General features: G+C 35.8%; 1 protein-coding gene across 1 annotated transcript; it reads left to right on the top strand.

Annotated features, from left to right (window-relative positions):
- Positions 1-255: 255 nt before the first annotated feature.
- On the top strand, positions 256-24,143 carry LOC100141438 (serine/threonine protein kinase Akt). Its single transcript, XM_038017116.2, has 9 exons — positions 256-975; positions 4,237-4,372; positions 11,833-12,030; positions 12,834-13,088; positions 14,494-14,597; positions 15,487-15,586; positions 16,491-16,655; positions 17,375-17,530; positions 19,144-24,143. Exons 1-9 carry the CDS (start codon positions 683-685, stop codon positions 19,216-19,218), a joined length of 1,482 nt encoding a protein of 493 aa, XP_037873044.1. The 5' UTR covers positions 256-682; the 3' UTR covers positions 19,219-24,143.
- Positions 24,144-24,322: the final 179 nt, after the last annotated feature.

The following is a 24,322-nucleotide window of genomic DNA, read 5'->3' as shown; positions in this document are numbered from 1 at the left end:
ATGACTGAAATGTCTTAGTTTTTTTTTTAATACGATATTATTAAAAATAATTTGAAGCATTATTAAATGTGTGTGTTTGGTCTTTTACATTGAATTCGCATTTAAAGAGATAGCTTTAAATAAAATTATGAAAAACTTTAAGTCGCAGAAGTGTTGAAAATAACATCCTTTTTAGCTTTATATGAAACTGTAAATATAGATCATGTTACTGTAAATGTGAAATAAAAAAAATTAAATAAAAAAAATCATAAGCACAACAGAGCGCACCCCCCTAGCGGTAAACATAATGAACTAATTTGTCAAAATAGGTTATTAACCAACTAAACATAAAATGTCGTATTGGCAATTCACGTCAGTCGGACCTCTTTTTCTTTCGCACGCTTTATACGTAAGTCAATACTCGTCCATTGACTCTTGACTAGGCTACGTCATTTATTACCTCACTATTCCGCGAGGCTACGTACCTACGTCGTAACGTCGCTTACCTACGTTTATGTTTTCTGCAAGGAAAAACCAAATTTTTTCGCATTAAGTGATTTGCATTCAAGAAAATGTTTTATATTGGTGCTCTGCGTGCGAACCAGTATAGGTGAAAATTGCGCGGCGGCACGGAGCAAACAAACGTGCGGGCCTCACGGGCAGCAGTTTGTTATCAAACAGCTAGTGGCGAGGCGCGAGGGCCATGGCGATGGCGGCGCCCGGGATCATCGTGAAGGAAGGATGGCTGCAGAAACGTGGTGAACACATCCGGAATTGGCGAGATCGGTACTTCATATTGTTCGACACGGGGGACCTGGTGGGCTTCAAGACCCAGCCGGAGCGGAACAACTACAGGGACCCTCTCAACAAGTTCACCGTACGCGACTGCCAGATCATGGCTGTGGACAAACCTCGCCCCTACACTTTTACCATACGTGGCCTGCAGTGGACCACTGTTATTGAAAGGAACTTCTCAGTTGACAACGAAAAAGAAAGGTAAGCACATGTTTAAAATTATAAACTAAATCGTATAATTGGAAATATATTATCCTTAAATTTAATAAATGCAAGAACAAAACATAAATACATTATCCTGAAGGATTGTTATGTTTTGACATTGCTCCTGTTGCTGATGTGGACTTAATAGTTTAAAAATCCAATAAATATTTATTCCACATGTGCTATTTTTGTAGCGAAATGTGACAACAAAACAATTACCTCAGAACTGATCTTAAATTTTTAAACATAGAACAAATACAAAAAGTTAAATGTAAATTACAAATGTCACAAACCAGTAAAAAAATACAGAGGATTGTGCATTTACAAAGAACTACTTACTCGATTCTCAGTGTTGTTTACTAACTGCTCATTATTTGTGTAGGTCAAGGTTGTATGAAGGTTGCACCTTTCTATAATTGTAATCATCTACTAGGGCTTGATTACCCCTCAAAATGTTTCAGAAGACAAGCAAACAAAATCAACCAGTCAAGGTTATGAGATTACTCATGATCGGGCCAATAATTCCAAATTTGAAATTAGATTACTGTGAATAGTCTGTTAAAATAAAATATAAATTCAAAATTACCACTGTTAAACAATAGCCATTGAAAAGTTTAGAATTAATATGAATTGGCAAGGAAATTAGTTGTAATAAAGGGATTTTTGTATCATCATTTCAATACATGTACATTGAGTGATTTGACCAGTACATAATAAAATATATGACCTCCCCATTAATATTTATATATGTGTGTTATAGTAATGTTTGCGTATAATTAATTGCATTTAAAATATTAGTTGTAGTCATGAAAGCTATTAAAATCTGAAACAGCAATTCGAGCAAAACTTGCAATTTAAGTTACTAAAACAAATGTTATTGTAAACTTATGACTTTTTCTGAACGTTTTGCTGCAGAAATAGGCATCTACATAAAAAAATGCCCTAAAACTAGCATAGTATTGGTTTGACAGGAAATAGGCAGTTTGATAGGAATATAATTGAGTACACTATTGTGGAATGAAAAACGGAAATAGTAGGATTATTTGTAGGCCAGAATTGAAGACCTGCATCTGCAGACAAATATTCAGACGTGCTATTATCATTAACATTCTCTGATATAAATAAATGACCAATTAATTGCATTCATTAAAGAGTAAACCACCAGCAAATTAGGAAGTAATTTATATTCTATAAATAAACGAAGAAAATAACATTCCAAATAATTGATTATGGGAGCAGAAATTGCTATTTTGTGAAGACAAAAAAGTATGCTTTAAATTGATTATTTATTCAGAAGAATTATCATAATATGTTCTCAATTTATTTAAATTTCTTAAGGAACACATTATAAAAATTAAAATAAAAGTAAAGTAAGAGTAAAAGGCTACAATTTAGTTCTGAATATAGTGTCTTGAAAAACAACCGGAAATCTTTTATTGCTTATAATGTGTTTGTTTATGATTTCATACCTTTGAATGTCATTGTTACAATGATGGTAACATAATTACATTGTTTTTGTGAATTTAGAATAGGAATCAACAAGTCAAATATTATGATTCATTTTAGAATGTTTTTGTATTATACACCTACCTATATGTTACAGTTATGTTTGAGTCTGAAATGAACAAAGGATGAATATCCCGAAAGTATTTTATTTGAATAAATTATATACATAAAATCTGATTCATATCTCCTATACCTTTTAAAGGTTGCGACTAATACAGATTAGCATATAGCCTATCTTATGGTGAGGTATCATCACTATCACAGAATAAACTAATCCCCCTCCTTTAATAACTTTCTCCTGGATTGTCAGCTTTTCAGAGAGGCCAAGTCTCTGCACAGTAATGGAGAATGGAGAATATGAGCGAGGTGCTTCTTGGTATTCCTCGAAATATTTCTGTCCGTCCATACACAGTCCATTCGGGACATAGCTCTCTTTGCCATACCAATCCAATCATTCCAAGAAAATCTCCTATAAAATTATACAGTACGGGTGGTCCAAATTTATACTGTTGCTGTGTAAAATGGTGCTGTTAATAGAATTTTATGTTATCATTGATGGGATAAATTTATTGGGAAATTTATTTAATAAAAATAAAAGGTAGAAGACTTCAAATATATGTGATTCAGAGACTACAGCTGCAGAAGACCAACCAAGAGCCTTTTGATTGATTAACAGTTACTGGAACCATCTCCATCAAAATGATTATTATAAGCACTAAATCCCTACTAAATTAAATAATTCATAAAATAAAATAATTTAAGGGAAGAAATAACTTGATTGTGTTAAAAATACCAACTAAATATATAAAAAAATTAACTACATAAATTATCTAATATATTATAATATAAATTCAATGCTTGTAAAGGCCCTGCAGATGGGGAATTTTTATACTTCACACAAAAATGTTTACTTCTTTTCTTATCTTTGCACTACCTTCACTATCATTGAAGTTATATTTAAACACTAAAGTACCTTGTTTTTTACTTTTTAATTGGTAATTTAAATGCAGTTAACTTCATTTATTTCTCAGTTTTTAGTTATTTGTGTTGTAATAATTAAAGTTGTACGATGTTCTAATTTTAATTACAGAGGAAATGAAATATTATTATTACATTTTTTTGGAGGCATTATATTAATAAAATATAATTAATAATATAATTCTATGTTGATATCCATGAAAAGGCTTAAGGTGTGTCAAACATTTGTACCTACATACAAACTCTAAAATTTTATCCTCCTTTGAAAGTTAACTAAAAAAGAAACATGATTTATTCAGAAGACTATTATTATGAGTTACCAATCATATGTAGGCGTCCATAGGTTTATGGAACTGATAGGCGCAGGAATTAGTTTGTTTATAAGTAGAAAACAATGCAAATAGAGCATATATCGTCTTCTCTTACTAATTTACTAATGACTAATTTTACAGGAGAGTGCTTTAAAAGTTTAACATTTAATGTTTTTAATAATAATCATCTTTGCAACATTAATTTTTTATTTTTTACTAGTTACACTATCTGTCTTTTAAAGTAAGATAAAATTATGTATTAATTTTGTTAATAGTAGTCAAAACATAGGTAAACTAAAAAAACAAAAATTAAAACTACGCTCTTTTGACAGTATTTATACGAAAAATACTGGTGATACCAAATGATTCCGCATATTAACTCAATTTCGAATATTTTTGGAAATTTTACACTTTTAATGCGAAAAGACGATATACTGATTAATGTTAACTTTATTATCTCCAGAGAAGAATGGGTGAAGGCCATCCGAGAAGTTGCCTCGCAACTGAGCACCGGAGGGCCCAGTTCAGCATCGATGTCCGATGCTGACGATCGCGACATGGCACAGCTCGGCACCAGCTTCCGTGACCCCCGCCGCATCGTGAGTACACCGTTCGAATCCAGAATTACATGCAGAACTTGTTCAAAATTAGAATAAATGGAGTGCAATTGGTGAGATGTCTAGTGTACTCATCGATACATATATTCGAATATTAGGATTTGTTTACGAAATACTTCCACAATTAAGGGATAATATTGAGTAAAAAATTGGTGATATGCAAAATTTGTAAGGTCGCACTAGCACCACTACTCTACCTATTTTTGCTGCGCGGTAGTCGTATGTTCCGGTTAGAAGGATCAGATAGCCGTTAAATTGCAAGTATAAAGTTGACCTGATGGCTTCGGTAACCAATCAGTATCAGATGGCCCGTGACCTATTTTATGTACTCAAAAATATTATCGAAAATACCTGGCATCTTCTGCTCTCTGCTCAACATATAATAATAAGTTGATCATAACCAATGTAAGATGACTTTTTTGAAGTTCTAATTCCAATATAAGTTTTTTAGTTTCCCGACTTCTTTCTGTAAACTTATTGATGGCATTAAATTTTTATGACTAGAATCTGACAAATAGCGGTGCTCTACTGGTTTGTTTAGTTTTTAATCCCTGAGTTACGTGCTATGACTCTTGTCTTTTTCTTTTTTCCCGCCGGGGGCCGAACCCCCTACCCGGTCCCCAGACTTAGGGGGCACTCGGGTAAGTGTGATAGATAGTCCACAGACGTTGGGAGAGGACCAAGGGATGGAATTTAGGGCCTTAAACGAACAGTTATGCCCCTGTAGGTCCCCTTTTTTGGTATACATTTCCTATGCCCTCTTGCAGGTCGAGATATATACTATACATATGAACCTACTTATCTCAAGTGTTTCCTTATTTCATACACACATAGCGCGGAGTAAATTGACCCTGAAATACGAACCGATGGACTCGTCACAATTTATATAAGCAGGTTTCGTGTTTATTATTTGACGGCTGAACCCCAAAAAGTCGGAATTCGTGACCTTTAAAGATTAGTACGATTCCAAGCAGAAACGGGTCGTATACATAAGAACATAACAAAATCGCGGTAGGTATGCATTCGTGTATTTTTGTTAGAAGGAAAATGCACGGCATGCGTCACGTCTCGGATTCTCGGAATCGTGCGTCGTACATGTAAAAAGGACTCTATTGCGGGCCCCGAGGGCACTGCACTCGCGTACTTTGAGCCCGGAGAGTCCTTTGAACTTGTTTTCACCATGGTTGTTTACATCGCTCAACGTACATACAAGTAATGTGTTCAAGGACAATTTCATACGTGCGTTATTTAAGTGGGTACGTGTTTATTTTGAATGTATTTGCTTACTACATTCACTGTGTGTACGTACACAGCAAATAAACGTAAATAAAACAAACATTTTGTTGTTGTTTGTCAATCATTGTGAGACCGCACGGGTAGGTACAACCACCCTGCCTATTTTTGCCGTGAAGCAGTAATTCGTTTCAGTTTGAAGGGTGGGGCAGCCGTTGTAACTACACTGAGACCTTAGAACTTATATCTCAAGGTGGGTGGCGCATTTATGTTGTAGATGTCTACGGGTCCAGTAACCACCTAACACCAGGTGAGCTGTGAGCTCGTCCGCCCATCTAAGGTTTATTAAAAACACTTGTACAGCTTAATCTTATACCTTTTAGAGTCGAGCATAATAGTATTTATTTTATACCAATATAAAATCAAAACAAGTACGAAACATTAAGACAAATAGTACAATAGACGGTCTTACCGCTAAGAGCGATGTCCTCCAGACAACTATCACTGGTGTACAAGAATCATCTAAGGAAAGATATTAACCGTTTATCTTTTATACATAAAATAAAGTTTTTTTCATTAATTTAGTATATCCTTTATTTATTTAAATTCATCCTCATAAAGTGAAGGCGGAACTCGTAACATTAGCTGCTAGGTAATAATAAGGCACCGTTTTATTAAGATTACTAGATTGAATTTAATGCTTCTTCGTAATTTCTAATGTTGGCAATTCGTCGGTTACAGTTTGCTCTGGTTTCTGGGTAGTGCAAAATATTCAGGTATTGGTAATATGAAAACGTCAAGTGATTCATTCAGCGTGAAGTCGGATTGCTAAGCAGACATTTTCTGGAATGTTCTTGAACTGGTTCTCCGAAATTGTTTTTTCGTGTTGACCATGAACGTTCGATCATTTGGATCGGTGGTTAGTGATCTTATCGTATTACGCATACAGGGTTCGATTCCACATCGGTGTTGGTATCTTTATTAAAGACTAGCTGTATCCGTCCGCTTCGCTGGGCATTTAAAATTAACATTATTATTTCTTACCCACACAAAGATTCTCATCATGAATGCCCCCGCAACTGGTGTAGGGAATATTAGCCTATCCATTAAGTATTCTACATGGATACCAAGTTTCAAGTCAATCGGATGCACGGTTCAGTAGTTATAACGGAACATCCGTAAAAACCACTGTAGATTTATATGTATATCAGTATAGATATAGATGCTTGTAGTTCTTGGTGTGCTTGTTGTTTCTTATGTGTATAAGACGTCACCACCCTGCCTGTATCTGCTGTGAAGCAGTAATGCTTTTCGGTTTGAAGGGGCCGTTGTACTGTAAAAAAAACAGGAAGAGGCTTGAAAGAACTGATCTTAAGCTGGCTGACAGCATTTACGTTGTCGATGTCTATGGGCCACTTTCTACTGGGTAACCACTTAACTCCGGAAAGTGAACCTGTTCATCCGTCTAAGCAGTAGACAAATACCTATCAGTCAATATAGTGTGATAAAAAAAAAGCGAACACGCTTAAAAAAACACACACACACACACAAACTGTAGACATTGTGCAAAATGTCGCAGACGAATAAGACAAATAAACATTATGTTAATCAGTCAAGTTCATTGAAATGCCAATCTCTAAATAGAAGAAAAAAATCGCTGTCCGCCTGTATCTTTCCCCGCTTAACTCTTATAAATCACGCCATCGATTTTTTTTTATGGCATACTAATTAGAAAGTGCAATAAAAGGGAAAGGTTTCTGTGTATCATTTAAAAATATTTGTAAAAAATTAGTAAACTATGAGGGTGATGTCAAGAAAACTGTGTATGCTTATATGGCTAACGCGGAACTAATGTTAAGAGAGAGCGGAAATCACGCGAGAGAAGTCGCGGGCGGAAACCTAGTGTTCGTTATAATTAACCAAAACATATGTAGGTACACAATAGGTACACGTGTTTGTTTGTGTGATGCTGTGCTTGGTAACAAATGGGTTTTAGTGTTAACTTATATGGTGATTATAATATATGCGGCGATGTTAAGTATACGTATGCTGTGTTATGTTTTATATATGCATATATGTTTTTTCCCTTGGAATTACTGGTAGTTTATTTATTTATTTATTGCTTAGGTGGGGGGACGAGCTCACAGCCCCCCTGGTGTTAAGTGGTTACTGGAGCCCATAGACATCTACAACGTAAATGCGCCTCCCACCTTGAGGTATAAGTTCTAAGGTCTCAAGTATAGATACAGCGGCTGCCCCACCCTTCAAACCGAAACGCATTACTGCTTCACGGCAGAGATAGGCGGGGTGGTGGTACCTACCCGCGCGGACTCACAAGTGGTCCTACCACCAGTAAAGTAAAGTAAGTAGAGAACGCCTTAGGCATTAAGTCCGTCCCTGTACTATTATTATTTATTTGTGCATTAAGTTAAAAATAAGTGATAAAAGTAAATTGTTTATTTTATCGAGAACGTCCAAAAAAATACGTGCAAAGAAACAAATCACGCTTACGTGTACAAAAACAAACATGTCATACATAATTCCGGGAATATATTTTATCGCTCGGTTACAATATGTAATAATAATCTTGCGAAAACAGATTAATTTCGTAAAATTTTAGTAATGCGCTTACGTAGAATGTTATTCAATCGAATATTTCTAATCGTACTCAGAAAAATGATTGTAGATTTAAGATTTGTAAGGTGAGCAGAACGAAGGAATAAATCATTTAATTTTAAACGAGGAAGATTCTGACCACGTTTTCAAGGTCAGCAGCATTCGCCATGATATCTCCAGAGTCTCTAACGACTAGATAGAAAACAAAATCATCAGCAAAAATCTTGCGACCTTGGAGTGGGGTAAGAAAAGAGAGGGAGAATCTAAATCACTGAAACTCAATTGTCCTGTTTCCAGTCACAGTTTCCACAGTTTCCAGTCACCCTCAACCACAAATGTACTCACGGCATTTTCATAAATAAGGAGAGATAATATCCGAGAGGTTATTAAAAAAATCCCCGTTTCATAAATAAGTGGTTATATTTGTTTTAATATAATTCGTCATATGAGTCGACTATTATCAAAGCCGGCAATCTGACTTTTGGAAAATTATTGGTAAATCAGAAAAACGAATTATTGACTTTGTATTCCGTTGGCAGTCACAAAACTCTTCTGAACGACATCTTAGATAAATAACAGGTTAAGTATTAACCTTTATTAATGCAGGTTTTGAAGCGTATTCTTTGAAGGAGACGATTATATTCAAATCAATCTGTATTGACATATCAATAAATTTTTTTTGTCCAAATGCACAGATTGCCACCTTTGATAATAGACGACTCATATAAGGTTCTGTAGCAAAGAATTAAAAAAAAAACGGAACCTCAGTAATTTCGCCACGTTAGACGCGATTATTTTATTAGTAGATTATTAGCAATATTCATCATGTACAAATGAAATTTGGAATGTGGTGCAATTAATAATTATCAATTCAATCGTTACACAACAGTGATTGAATTTCACAAAAACATAAATAGGGATGCCACTACATAGTTTATAAAAGTATGTGTAGGGACACACGCATACTTTCTCATGACAGTTCAACTATATTGTGTGGGAAATCCTCATAAAGAGATCGTAATTCAGTTTGATTTGAAAGAGAAATATTGAGTAGTTATTTACTTCTGCAATTTGTTTTGTTGGACGTAATTGACAATAAAATTTGATAAAATCAAGTAGGTATTCAATTTTGGTCTGTAACCGCGAACGTTTATCCTGAATACGGAACCCATCTCGTGTTTTTGACACACGCTTACCTCTCGTATTTATTTTTTTAACACTTCGTTTGCAATGTTTCTGAATTCGTCTATTGATATTAGAAAATATTCCGTGAAAACGGAGTCGCGGTTCCAACGTAGTGTGTAAGTTTAGATCGATCGATGCTTCACAATGACGAATTCGTACGTTGGCTGTTGAGCCACTTAGCGATGACTCAGATTGTTTGTATCGTTTCGTCGGCGGCTCTTACGAAATCGGACATTCCATATTTTGTCGACTATAATGGTTTTGTCTGTATTCTGACGGGCTGAGTGACGAGCGATAAGCGTTTTTGATATTGACAATGGATTTTAAAAGAACTTAGACTTGTTGTCTACTTAAAAGTTGTATATTTGAGTTTCTCACGGAAATGTTGGTAAAGTTAGTAAAAGTAACCGCAGAATAGGTGACGTTTTTCTTCAAAATGCGATTCTTAAAATGTACTCGTCAAAACTAAAACATGATAAATCAACGTAAATCTAAGCAGATAACAGCGAATGAGCTATTTTTTTTAAATAACTCGGAATTCACCTTCTACTCTCTTGTAGTAACTACATTACATCTTGTAGTAATCATAATAAAAAAAAACTCATTGGGACGTAGAATTTATATTGTAATGTAATTTTTTTATAAACTTCAAACTGAAATGCAATATAAGATGTATCTGTGCATTGGAAATAATCACTTAGGGATTGTTAGTACTTTTCGGAGATAATTAAGTAAAATGAAAATGAAAGATTTAAAATTTTATTGTTCATAATAACATAATTTCCGACCGAAAACTGTTCCATTTTTCGTATTCGCCGGAAATCAACGTTAAATCAATGAGAGTATTATTTTATTTGTTTTTCGCAAGTCATAGAAGTAATTAAAACCGCATCTGCAATTTATAGGCAGCGGCTTGGCTCTGCCCCTGTTATTGCTGAAGTCCATGGGCGATGGTAACCACTCACCATCAGGTGGGCCATACGCTTGTCTGCTTACAAGGGCAGTAAAAATATATATATATCAGAGAGATTATATTTTGAAATTTAAATAAATACCATGTGAATTGCATTCTATAATGCACAGCTAATTTGTGAAGTCGCTCTCGCTTATGATTTGAGCGTGAAATTCACTAAAACAAACATAATCAATCAGTTATGTTACGCAAATACATAAATAAACCAATGTACATATTTAGATCGCACAAATGTTAGTATTATTGGCTATATTATTTGTATAAAAAAATCGTATTAAACTTTAAATTTTGAAATTAAAGCTTAGCTCTCAAGTCATACTTTAAATTATTTTAAAACAATAAATTAATATTATTTTTAAAAGTTGATTAACTTTTTAAATGTTTTCAGTAACGCGTTGAATGTTATCCTAAAATTGAACTCAATTGACAGAATGCTTGAGAGCGACAAAGGCTGATGTTCATTTAAATAAATTCTGACGTAGTTCTTCTGATTTCATACACAGCTACATGATTATACTGTGTGCATCATTAATTAGACCAAGAGCACTTCAAATTTTGTGTCCAATAAAGTATTCTTGGCTGTAAGTAGGCAGTGACACACACACACACACACAAAAACATACACATGTTCTACCCAATCGTTCTACCAGTTTCGATTGCCCGATCATTTATTTACCAATTAAACTAATTGAAGTGTGTTAACCGTCAATCAATTTGGACGTTGTCGTGTCCACAACATATTAATAAAATGTTTGAGGCTTTCGCCAAAATATACCCTCGTACTTATATTATCTTGATTAAAAACACTTAGATTCTGAATGTGTTTCGAGTTCGTATATACTAGATATTCTAAATGGGCTGTCCCTAAAGTATTTCTAATAGATTTACTGAATTAAAAAACAAAATCGGGGCTTTGAAGTACGGTGTTATTCCAAAAAACAAAAAAACTAATAATCACCGACCTAGGGCTTATAATGCAAAAATAATGACATTGAATAGCTTATATTTAATTTAATTAAGAGAGTAAAGCATATATGTATACATATGGACTGATTTGTTCCCCCCTACTTACTTGCCTTGAGAGGCTATTTCAGCTTCGCCCTAACATGTAGGTGAGCTCACGTGGCTCAAATCGGAGTGTTGCTAACACTGGCCCTAGCAAGCGCTTCGCAGAATCTACCACTGGATCGGAAACGCGACTCATTAAGAAGATCCGGCGAGAAACTCAGGGGGCTGTGTCTATGGGTTAGCCCTTCGTCGCAAGCGACGGGTTCGAATAGGACGGTGACCGGAAATGGACCGATGATATTTAGAAGTTGAATGTCAAATATCATAAGCGAATATAGATAAACTCCGCCCGGAATTGATCCCGGGTCATACGAAGACGATAATGATCAAAGATATTAAATATACATTTTTCATTCCTTCCTTTCAGACCTTAGAAAAATTCGAATTCGTGAAGGTGCTAGGCAAGGGTACGTTTGGGAAGGTGGTTCTGAGCCGTGAGAAGGGAACGGGAAAGCTGTACGCTATGAAGATATTGAAGAAACACCTCATTATACAGAAGGATGAGGTCGCGCACACCATCACCGAGAACCGAGTGCTCAAGAAGACCAAGCATCCATTTTTGACGGTAATAATCATTTACACGAACTGTTCGATGAATAAACAACACCCTGTATATGCAAACACATACAGGGTGTAAAGAAAGTATTAAATTTCAAAGAAGTATACCACTAATTGTAGACTAAAACGTGTTCTTTTTTTTCATTATTATATAAATAGACAAAGACATCTTTAGACTTCACTTACTGTTGGATAATCGATTTTCTTTTCGTAGCTTGTTTAGTAACTCGACTCGATATAAGGCGTATCTAATTATTAGTTAAAATGTACGCAACGCCGAATCCTAACTTATGAGATTACAATCGAAGGGAATCATCGATGTTGAAATCTGCAACGAATTCATTTCAATCCCAAAACAGCGGTCTGAGAAAATGACAGTTCGATTTGTGGTTTTTGAGAGAGTGTTGGGACACTAAATATATATTACTATCGTCTTCTCGCATTAAAACTGTATAATCTTAAAACTTACTAATTTTACAGGACTGTTTTAAAGTTATACTTGGGATATTTTTAACAATTTTTTTACCAGTTACATTATCTGTCTTTTAAAGTAACCTAAAATTATGTAATAATTTTGTTAATAGTAACAAAACATAGTTAAACTAAAAAAAAAGAAACTAAATCTAAACTACGCTCTCTTATGAGAAAAGTACTGGCGATACCAAATAATTCCGCATATTAACTGAATTTGGAATATTTTTGGAAATTGTACAATTTTAATGCGAAAAGACGATATGTTTCCGTACCTGTCTACTAATCGCAATTTCTTGCGTTGCATCCATTTAAATAAGGTTCATTTTCGTTTAACAGGCTCTCCGCTATTCCTTCCAAACGGCAGACCGTGTCTGCTTCGTAATGGAATACGCTAATGGCGGTGAATTGTTCTTTCATTTGTCCCGCGAGCGTTCGTTCACCGAGGACCGCACCAGGTTCTACGGAGCCGAGATAGTATCTGCTCTCGGGTACCTCCACTCCGAGGGCATTATATATCGGGATTTGAAACTCGAGAATTTGCTGCTAGACAAAGACGGACACATCAAGATTGCAGACTTCGGACTATGCAAGGTATGTGCGGCTTTTCAGCTGATTCGGCCTAGGTGAGGGGGATATTAGTGACGTCATTTTAGCGACTATCTGTGGAACTGGCTTCTTAGCTGACTCGGCCTAGGTGGGAGGGATATTAGTGACGTCATTTTAACGATTATCTGTGGAAACGGCTTCTCAGCTGACTCGGCCTAGGTGAGAGGGATATTAGTGACGTCATTTTAGCGACTATCTGTGGAACTGGCTTCTCAGCTGACTCGGCCTAGGCGGAAGGGACACTAGTGACGTCATTATAGCGATTATCTGTGGAGACCGATACAGTACGTGTGAAAAATCTGGACCGCACTAACGACAATGTTATGTCATCTTGTTTTAGTAACAGCACTGAATTAATAGATCGACTGATGAGGCTTACTAATGGGAAACGGCAATAAACCTTCCCTAAAGCCTGTAAAATTCCATATATTTTATTGGATAGATGGCCGAGCTCATGACTCGCCTGGCGTCAACTGATGATAAGAGTCCACAGACATCACGTGACACGACGATTGTGTCATCCTTAAAATCGGAATGCATCACGGTATAAATAGGCGGCGTATTCAGACCCACACAAATTTTATGTGTTCGATTTTTTTTATTAATTTATATATTTGTAAACACACCCCACGCTCTTCGATTAGCAGCTATGTGCTTAGAATTACTTCTCGTCCCAGCCAAACGTGTATACCGACCACCAATTGTGGGTTATGCCGATATTGTGTGTTTGAATTGAATGGCTTAAAGTCACATGGTAGGTGGCGTTGCAATCGGTTTTCAAGTTTTTTTTTTTTGAAGTGAAACTTTTTTAGAATCGTGATTTTAAACTCGATGAAACGAACAAATAAATCCATAGAGACACAAGCACATAAATGTATAGGATTCAGCGAGAGAATGAGATTGAACACATTAAACGTTCTCGGTCTCCTCTTCGTGGCATCTCCACTATCATCTACTAAACATTGTTTCATATGTATGTTCCTGTGTAGTGGGATACTCAGTATATCTATATCTGTACCTTATTTATAAGTTTCACTTCTACCGTGTGTGGCTTGCACACACACACACACACACACACACACACACACACGCACGCACGCACGCACGCACGCACGCACGCACGCACGCACGCACGCACGCACGCACGCACGCACGCACGCACGCACGCACGCACGCACGCACGCACGCACGCACGCACGCACGCACGCACGCACACACACACACACACACACACACACACACACACACACACACACACAAATTTTTTTTTATAAACCAAACACGCACTTGAGACTATATCCCCTTTTTTTTTTAATAAATTTCAGGACACTAATTTCTGCATGCGGCCCGCTACTGTATTTGTTCGACTGAATTTTAACTTTTTGTCCAGGTGAATATAACGTATGGACGCACGACCAAGACGTTCTGTGGCACCCCCGAGTACCTCGCCCCTGAGGTCATAGAGGACTCCGATTATGGTCCCGCCGTAGATTGGTTAGTTGCTAACTAATTTATTTTTATCGCTTAAATGGGTGGACGAGCTCACATCCCACCTGGTGTTAAGTGGTTAGCGGAGCCCATAGACATCTACAACGTAAATGCGCCACCCACCTTGAGATATAAGTTCTAAGGTCTCAGTATAGTTACAACGCCTGGCCCACCCTTCAAACCGAAACGCATTACTGCTTCAGGGCAGAAATAGGCGAGGTGGTGGTACCTACCCGTGCAGACTCACAAGAGATCCTACGACCAGTAATTACGCTAATTATAATTTTGCTGGTTTGATTTTTATTACACGATGTTATTCCTTCACCGTGAAAGTCAATTGTGAAGATTTCTGAAGTACCTTTTTCATTATACAAATTGGTACCCTCCTGCGGGATTCGAACACCGGTGCGTCGATACGAATGCACCGGACGTGCGCGCGTCCCCTTGCGTCCTCCCGCCGGGGTTCGAGGGGGATACAATTTTATTGTCACCATTAAAATGTCTAATGAACGCGATTTTAAAAATATAATCTCATTGCAAAAGCATTCAATGTAAGCGACACATACAAAATTAAAAGTAGGTTTTTTTGGCATAAATTTACAAAATTTAATCAATTTGTCCAACCAACCAAATTGATAAAATTTAATCAATTTGTCTATAAAAAATAAAGACATGTATGACTTATTATTATTTTTATTATCTGTGTTTAGTTAGTTATACAATAATTAAATGCCTTTAATTTAACAACATATAAGTTTAAGGGCATCCGCTACAAGATGACTTACAATAGTCAACTAACTACATCAATACTAAGGAGACAGTTAACTTTAACTAATCTTAGTTAACTAAATAGTAATGTTGCGTCGATATAATATATATAATGTTGAATTCTCAGGTGGGGTACCGGTGTAGTGATGTACGAGATGGCGTGCGGCCGGCTGCCCTTCTACAACCGGGACCACGACGTGCTGTTCGGGCTCATCATCAACGAGGAGGTCTGTCCCCCCTACGGTACACACGCAGCGGGGGGCGAGCGTGGGGATAGTGGGGGCAGGGGGACTGCACGCAAGCCTCGGCGCGGGAGATTACTCGCGCCGAGTGCGGGTAGTCCTAAATAGAATGTAGTAAAGACTTAACGAATATCTTCAATATACCCGCAGTCTCGTCGCTGGTCCTCCACACTCCACTACAATTCACGTCTTGTTGTATTTCTGCCATACCCGATCATGTGAACTGAATAGTAAACAGTCGACGTCGCCCTAAACACGTCATTACGGATCCTCCCGATCCATTAACGGTGCTATTAGGTACCTCAAGCACCGGTCACCGTTCTCGCCGAACCCGTCGCTTGCGACGAAGGGCTCGCCGAGTAAATTAACCCATAGATACAGCCCACTGAGTTTCTCGCAGGATCTTCTCAGTGGGTCGCGTTTTCGATGCGGTGGTAGATTCAGTGTTAGCAACCCTCCGGTTTAAGCTCCGTAAGCTCACCTACACGTCAAAGTGAAGCTGAAATAGCCTTTCAAGGCTATCGGCATAGGTAGGGAAATAAGAAAAAAAGTATTTCTCTCTTTTAATAAATAAAATATATTATAATGGATAATTGTTTTGTTTTTCTTATCGTTTATTTGGCGAATGCGCTTCCCGTGTAATGTACTCACTGGAGCCCATAGATTACGTGAGCGCTGGCACCTGCCAAGAGACGTTAGGTTGAAATCTCAATATAGTCTTGTATAATGGTATGCGTGACGGCTTTGCGGCAGAAATTGGCAAGTTGGTAGTTTAAAAAATAGGATTTTATAATACGCCCCTGACCACCAATGAACGCCGCTGTCGGGTTATCCCCTCTCCCCCCAAGTTTTAGAGCTGAGGCAGACAGTGAGCCACCATGTGTCGCAGGTCCGGTTCCCCCGCAGCGTGTCGGCCGCGTGTCGCTCGCTGCTGGACGGGTTGCTGACCAAGGACCCTCGCGCGCGGCTGGGCGCCGGGCCGGACGACGCGCACGAGATCATGAACCACCCCTTCTTCGCGTCGATCAACTGGAACGACCTCGTGGCCAAGAAGGTAGACTTAATGTGGATACACCCTGCAATTACTTTTTTTTTATTTATTGCTTAGATGGGTGGACGAGCTCACAGCCCACCTGGTGTTAAGTGGTCACTGGAGCGCATAAACGTCCACAACGTATATGCGCCACCCACTTTGGGATATAAGTTCTAAGGTCTCAGTATAGTTACAACGGCTACAAACCGAATATCTATATAGTATAGTTACAACCCTTCAAATCGAAACTCATTACTGCTTCACGGCAGAAATAGTCGGGGCGGTGGTACCTATCCGTGCGGACTCACAAGAGGTCCTACCACCATTAAGAACTTCGTAACCTAAGACTACAGTTAGATCAATTATAGTTGAAGCAATTCAAAAATATCGGTTTGTACTCACGTCTTTATTATGACGATAATGTGTCGGAAGATTATTTATAGTAGCTTTTAGTGTACAGTATTACTGGTCGTAATAGTCCGCGCGGGTAGGTATCACCATCCCGCCTATTTCTGCCGCGAAGCAGTAATGCGTTTCGGATGAAGGGTGGGGCAGCCGTTGTAACTATAATGAGACCTTAGAACTTATATCTCAAGGTGGGTGGCGCATTTACGTTGTAGATGTCTATGCGCTCCAGTAACCACTTAACACCAGGTGGGCTGTGAGCTCGTCCACCCATCTAAGCCATAAAAAAAAAGTAATAAAATGTCGAGATATAACAATTTGTGTCTGTTTGTCAGATCCCGCCCCCGTTCAAGCCTCAAGTGGAATCCGACATCGACACCCGGTACTTCGACTCTGAGTTCACCGGGGAGAGCGTCGAGCTCACGCCGCCAGAGAATGAGAACAGCCTCGCCTTTATACAGGAGGAGAGCTTCCCTCAGTTCTCCTATCAGGTCAGTACCCGGACACTCCGGACCTGCGACCCACTTGGGACTTTTTTTTAAGGGATTTTTTGACCTGGTAACTCTTTTGAATTTAGATATCTTTGGGACTGAGAAAAGGATAAGTTTTATTTAGGACTCACTCCGTAATTCGTTGATGCACTATTAAATTTTCGCACTGGCGAGAGTTATATGTGCTGATTGATCAATAAATCACAATTTTATTGTTTTTGCACCGGCACCAATTTTTTCTTTTTTTTTTTATACACTCTTCGCGCCGTTTATACACGCGTAGTTTTTATTATAGTTTCAACAGATGGCGTGGATAGGGGATTGAGGAAGGAATAAGGAAAAGGAAGTCCCAACAGTAACTGAGACCTTTAGGTCAAGTCTTATTTTAATTTTAATGAAAACTTTTTTTTATATGAAAAATGATATTATGAAATGAAATGAGATGGTATAGGATGAAATATAATCTCAGTAAAATGGTGGTCATTTATTGAGACTTTGGAGGATTCCAAGAAGTTACGTTCAGCAGCTTTGTTTGATTTTCCCACATTTCGATGCCTCCAATGAACAAACACTACTCTAACTCAAAATTTTGAAATTTTCGTTTTTCATGCAAATCGCTTTACTATGTTAAAAGTATTACAATTAATCATTATTGATGGGGTTCGAAGCAAGAGTAAATCAGCTAGCTACACAAAAAAAAACTATAAATATATCTGCAATAATAAAGATTTTATCAACTTTTTTCGTTTAAACGCTCCTCCTGTAAATCTACGAATTTGGAGTTAGCGTAGTGTTAATTGGATTTGTGCACTTTCACAGATACCAAACAATTAATAAACCACCGTTATTAAGCGTTTAAACTTGAAGAAACACTAAATAGGCAAAATAAAACGAATCACACAACCACCAATATTTAAAAATAATAGAATTTATTGAATCAAAACTATTGAACTGCATTAAGAATATTCTCCACTGCCGATAGTGGTTCAGTTAATTTTTTAGTAAAGTTTTTAACATAAATATTACAGTATCTTGAAATGCACACCAGCTTGCTTCTACCGTCAAAACACAAACGCATTTATACCCTTTTATTTATTGTTAGTCTGTGGTCTAATCGAGAAGAGATTAATATTGTTTGTCCATAGTATTATTTGTCTATAGTGTAAAATGAAAAATTGGTGAAATTTGTGATTATGAAACCTTATAGTGTTCAACTTATTGTTTCCAATTAATTATGGTCAAACTTCGACCACTCGGCGACAACTAGCTATATTTAATACCAGCTGTACCCGTCCGCTTCGCTGAGCATTTAAAATTAACGTTATTATTTCTCACCCCCACAAAGATTCTCATCATTAACGCGCCCGCAACTGATGTAGGGAGTCCAATACTCATATAAATATTAGACTATCCATTAAGTACATGTATTTTCTACATGGATGCCAATTTTCAAGTCAATTGGATGCACGGTTCAGTAGTTATAACGGAACATCCGTAAAAACCACTGTAGATTTATATATTAGTATAGATAGAATATACATGAACTATAAATGTATTTGTTGTTCTACATTCAGTGAACATACTATAATATATTATGTTGTTCGTGATTTCAGGATATATGTTCATCAGCGCATTCAGCCCTCTCTCACATGTCGCATCACTCCGCGCTGACCGACAAACGGCACTAGCCCCCTCCACACACACACACACACCGAGCCGACGTAACACGTAATATCGACAGAATTTATAGTGCCGTAATAATATCGATAAACTAAATCTTAACTATCGATAAATATATCGACTTTTTGACGTATGCCATATTCGCTTAGAACGGAGTTTGAAAGTCACATTTTATGGAATATAGACCAAATCACCATTTACGATTGAAAACAACAACAAAAAATTTAAATCAAGTAATATGTGAAATGAAAGTCTAATATCTGAAAACGCAGCAAATAATCGAGAAGTATATTAATTACATTAAAAATCGATTTATTCAACTGTCGTAAAATATTTTAAGCCATATTGACGATAGCAAGTTATCGATAATATTACGGTTACGCATCGTGAGCCTTAATAATGACGATTACAAGAATGATGTTAATTCGAGAAAAAAGAAATCGATAGACATTTGGATATTTTTTTGTAAGTTACCATACCGTCGTCATCAATGTACATTGTAACTATTCGAAATAGTATATTGACTATAATTACGTATTGAAATTACAATCAAATTATTATTTTTATATGTTACATGTTCACTGAACATCAATAAATACATACACAAATACATATAATATAGACGAATCATTAATTCTGTTCTAAAATGAATGACATTATTGATTTGAGTTGATTGATTTGTTCCTCTCATCCGTTTAACATCATTCTCCAGCACTAAAAATGCAAAAACCCTAAAATAAAAATCATCTCGTTTATTTTACTGATCACAGGAATGTATCGAAGATTATGGAGCAACATGAATTTATCTATACACCCAAATGTAATAATCTGATACTATAGTCAGTTGAACCTTCTCTCTATAAGATCGCTTTGTAAACGTTTAGAAAAAATAACAACTTTAGTAATTCGTATTAATTTAAAACAATAATATCTTTATACTAACACGCATGTGTCATTTGGAATACTTAAGAGTCGACGCTACCGAAGGAACAGTTTTGTGTAATGTAACATAATAAAAATGCACCGTATTCTCAATAGCAGAACGCTCATTTTGTCCCGTACCTATAAAGTTGCTATATAATGTACCGGCATCCAAAATTTGCGGGCCCGTAGTGTATAGTGTGTTCTATAGTCAGAGGTCAACGGCCGGGCTAACTAGTGATGTGGCGGTGTTCACTGCTTTAAATTTAATGAAAATTATTATTTGATTTTTGTTTATCACATCATTAAATAAACGAAAAACACGTAGCACCTTTAATTTCGAACATCCAAAAGAAATAATGATAAATTAATATTGGCTCGAATTTCATACTTCCTTTAATACGAAATCGGTTACAAAGTATGCGATAAGGCGGTGAATCATCGTGTGCCGAAATCATTAGCGGCGTGTTCCCAAACTGTACTATTATGAATTAAAAAAGCTTAATCATGTATCCTCAATAAAAAAAACAAATAAAAACAAACAGACGTGAACATGTTAAATTTTATATAATTAATTACCAAGAACGAAACGCGTTATTATAGAGTGATAATAATAAACTCAATTTGTAAAATTGGATTATTTATATTTCGATTTTGGGTGAAGATTGAAACGACATTGTTTTTGAGGAAACTTCTGCTATTGAAGTTCTATAGAAACCGCATCGAGGGGTGAAATTATATTTGGTTTAAACCACATTTTTGCAACCTTACAAGAGAGCCATTTAAAGTTTAAAGTTTGGAAAAAATTGTCATTAAAAAAAAACTTTTTGAGATAGATGAATAGAGTAAACTTAGTTGAAGTTCAATGAAAAACATCGGACTGTTGATGCGAATACCAAATAAAACGCACCTTTAATTACAAAGATAATTGTCGCGTGTTAAGCGAAATGCGCTTAAACCAAATAGTCTTTCAATTCTCGTTATATTACAATACAATCGACCGTCAATGTGCGATGTGATACAGATTACGAATGTGCCCGAGTATCTTTCAATTAACAAAAATAAAAATATCGTTATTTGATGCCCATAACTATGCTATTTTAAAATACAAATAAACTAAACTAGTGCAAGTCTTCGGGAATATTGAAATTAAAATATTCAAAAAGCTTTCAGTCGATTGTAAAAATGAGGATTGTAATTAAAATAATTTCTCCATATCTTGAAAAAGTTTAAATGAAATTACAATTACCCTTGTTGCTAAGAACGTTTTTGATCCAAATACAAAAAAAAAAAATGTTACATAAAAAAAAAAAAAAACTAATCATTGAAGCAATTGTATTCTTAAGACGTTAATCACATTTTGTACATAATTTGTAAGCATTTTATTAAAGTTCGATATAGCGGTATATAATAGAAATAATGTATAAGATTGTATCGAGCGATCCTTACACATATTGTAATTCAAATATATATGTATATATATATTATATAATATGTATTTTAGAAAGTGCGATGATATCATTTAACGATAAACAAATATTGTATAATATTTAATTGCCGATCACTGCAAAAAAATACATAATGTTTCAAGGAATTCATGAAATAAATCCATAAATGCATGCAATTATTTATTGTTAATAAATATATTTTAATATTATCGTAAATGTTTATGGATAGTAAAATGTGTAGGCTTAGGGGAAAATGAAAACGGATTATGTTAATAGGCTTAGACACAATAGGGAGAAGTAGTTTAAGGAATAAAAAGAAATCGCCAACAAGACGAACTAAGTAAAGGTTTTTTTTTTGGCTCATTTTTGGTCCACTTACTTACATCTATGCCTAATACACTTGCGATTGTTCAAGTTAAACGTCTCAGTGTTGCCAGAAAAAAAATAAAAAATATATAAAAGCGAGTATAAAAATAGGAAGTGTCATACGATGTAATTTACTAGGGAAGATAAGCATTGAAAAAATTACTAGCGGCGAACGAACACTGATATTTCAGAAAGTATTTCTTGGGTTAAACGTAACGTGAGGGTAACTCCTCAGTCGTACCACGAGCCGATCCACGTAACCATAGCTGACGTAAGTTGAAGGTTTTGTAGAACAGGTAACATTGGTCGATTTTATTGTATTGCCAGAGTATACGTAATTTATTTACTGTTTTTTTTAAAAGTAATCCTTGACTTGGATTATAGTCTTTTGGCCGAATTTTTGTTTACTACTTTAGTTTATCAAAAGAGAGTCAAAGACCGGATTGAACGAAGTCTTAGTAACATGGCGGCAATTGAGTAAGATTTTGACTTTGAAGAATTCAAGAAGTCACGTATAGCGATGTTTTGTTTTATTTTCCCACACACACATTGCGCATTTAAACCGGATAAAAGTTATTAAATTAACCAAAACAGAAACGGTAAGACTTTTTCGGTCGCCTTCTGGCCAAAAAGTCCAATAATTGATTCCTTAAAGTTGTCATCGCACCCCGTGTAAGAGGTAGTTTTTTTTTTTAATAGTCTTATTTAAGGTATGTAATCATTACACATCAATAATAATCGCCGCGTCGAATACGAACGATTTGTTGGTTTGTAAACAAACAAAAAAAGAAATGATAAATATGGTGTTTTTTAACGAGGCGTGGATGGTTTTTTTTTTTACATATTTATAAATGTACTTTTATTATTTTAAATGCGTCGTTTGGTAAGTTGTTTTTTCTCATATCTGCGAACGTTTCACCTAGAACACTGCACCTTGAACGTGCACAGAAAATCGAATTAACGAATAATAAATGAAAATGTATCGCTGGAATAATATTTTGCACATTGTAACATAAGAAACTTGCAATGAACACTGAAGTCGAATGGACAAAAACATTTGCAAACCTAAGTCTCATTTAAAAGAGTTTCAGCCAGTGTCCTATTGCCCCACTGTTTGCAACATGGACGATTTTTTTTCTTTGAATTGGCAACACTGATTGTCTACTCAATACCGCGAATGTTCGTTTAAAATTCCTTCAGATAACTGTAATAAAAATTTCGATTGAATAATCGACCTTAGGCTGATTGGTTTAAATCTCGTAATCGAAGCTCGTTTCGTTGACAATGTGCGTATAATTTTGAATATTAGTGGTTTTATCTACCAGTTTTTGTTCATTCGTTCTAGAACGTTCGCAGCTATGAGTTTCGAACGACGTTTTGTCTTTTAATAATAGACTGGGTTAGTGTCGAAGTGTGACCAGCTTATCGCGGTTTTCAGTTACTAAAATGTAAGCTTTAGGGTGTCTTTATTTTATTTTTATTTTTTTTATTTGCAACGGCGGAATAAATCCTACTTTTTTAATCGTCGAAATTTTAATCAGGATTATTACATAATATGTATTCGAATTTTTTATTGATTGCGCGTGATACTTTATGAAATTTAAATTTTATTAAAAGGTTGGTCGAATTTGAAACAAATTATATAAGATCAATATTTTTAATTATCTTTATTCGTGAGTTATTCCGCCTGTTTTTAAAGAACAGTTTAATATTTTTGGGTTTTGTCTAAACTATAAAGAAAAAATTTTGGTTTGAAAATGGTCTTACAGATAGTAAGAAACAGCAACATGATAAGTATCATTATCTGTAATTTTGAATTAATATTTTCAATAATTTTTATTTCATTTCATTTATATATCATTTTCTACTCAAAGGCCGTTAACTTCGCTTGGACAGAGCGTTCATAATGATTGAATTACTCGTTATGATTCGATATTGAAGCGTTATTTTGTATAATTTCAAATAAAATTTTCATAAAAAGTCAGGCTCAGGAGTAGCGACCCATACAGCCTGAGTTCTCTTCATTTTAATAGTGATTACTGTATAATACAAAAATGATTATTGCTAAATGGATTTTGGATGGACAGATTCGATTCGTTTTCGTATTTAAGTGGTTAGTCGCAAGAGTTCATCTAGTGTATTCGCCCCGTTATATTATGTATTTCTTTTTGTATATATTAAAGTTAGGATTAAAATGATTTTGTGTTTTATTTAGCAAAAATACCTTAGCCTAGGAATTTCAGGAAACTGCTCCCTCCGTACAGAGATGGCGCTGACCTTGCTCGCCGCTTAGTCGACAAAGATATCTAAAAAGTTTTAAGACTGCTGTTGATGTGATTCATACATAGAAAGGATTTAAATATCAGAATGTAAGTTC

The sequence above is a fragment of the Bombyx mori genome, chromosome 18 (genome assembly GCF_030269925.1).
Source record: "Bombyx mori chromosome 18, ASM3026992v2".
Classification (NCBI taxonomy): Eukaryota; Metazoa; Arthropoda; class Insecta; order Lepidoptera; family Bombycidae; genus Bombyx; species Bombyx mori.
This window is presented reverse-complemented; position numbering and strand designations above follow the sequence as displayed.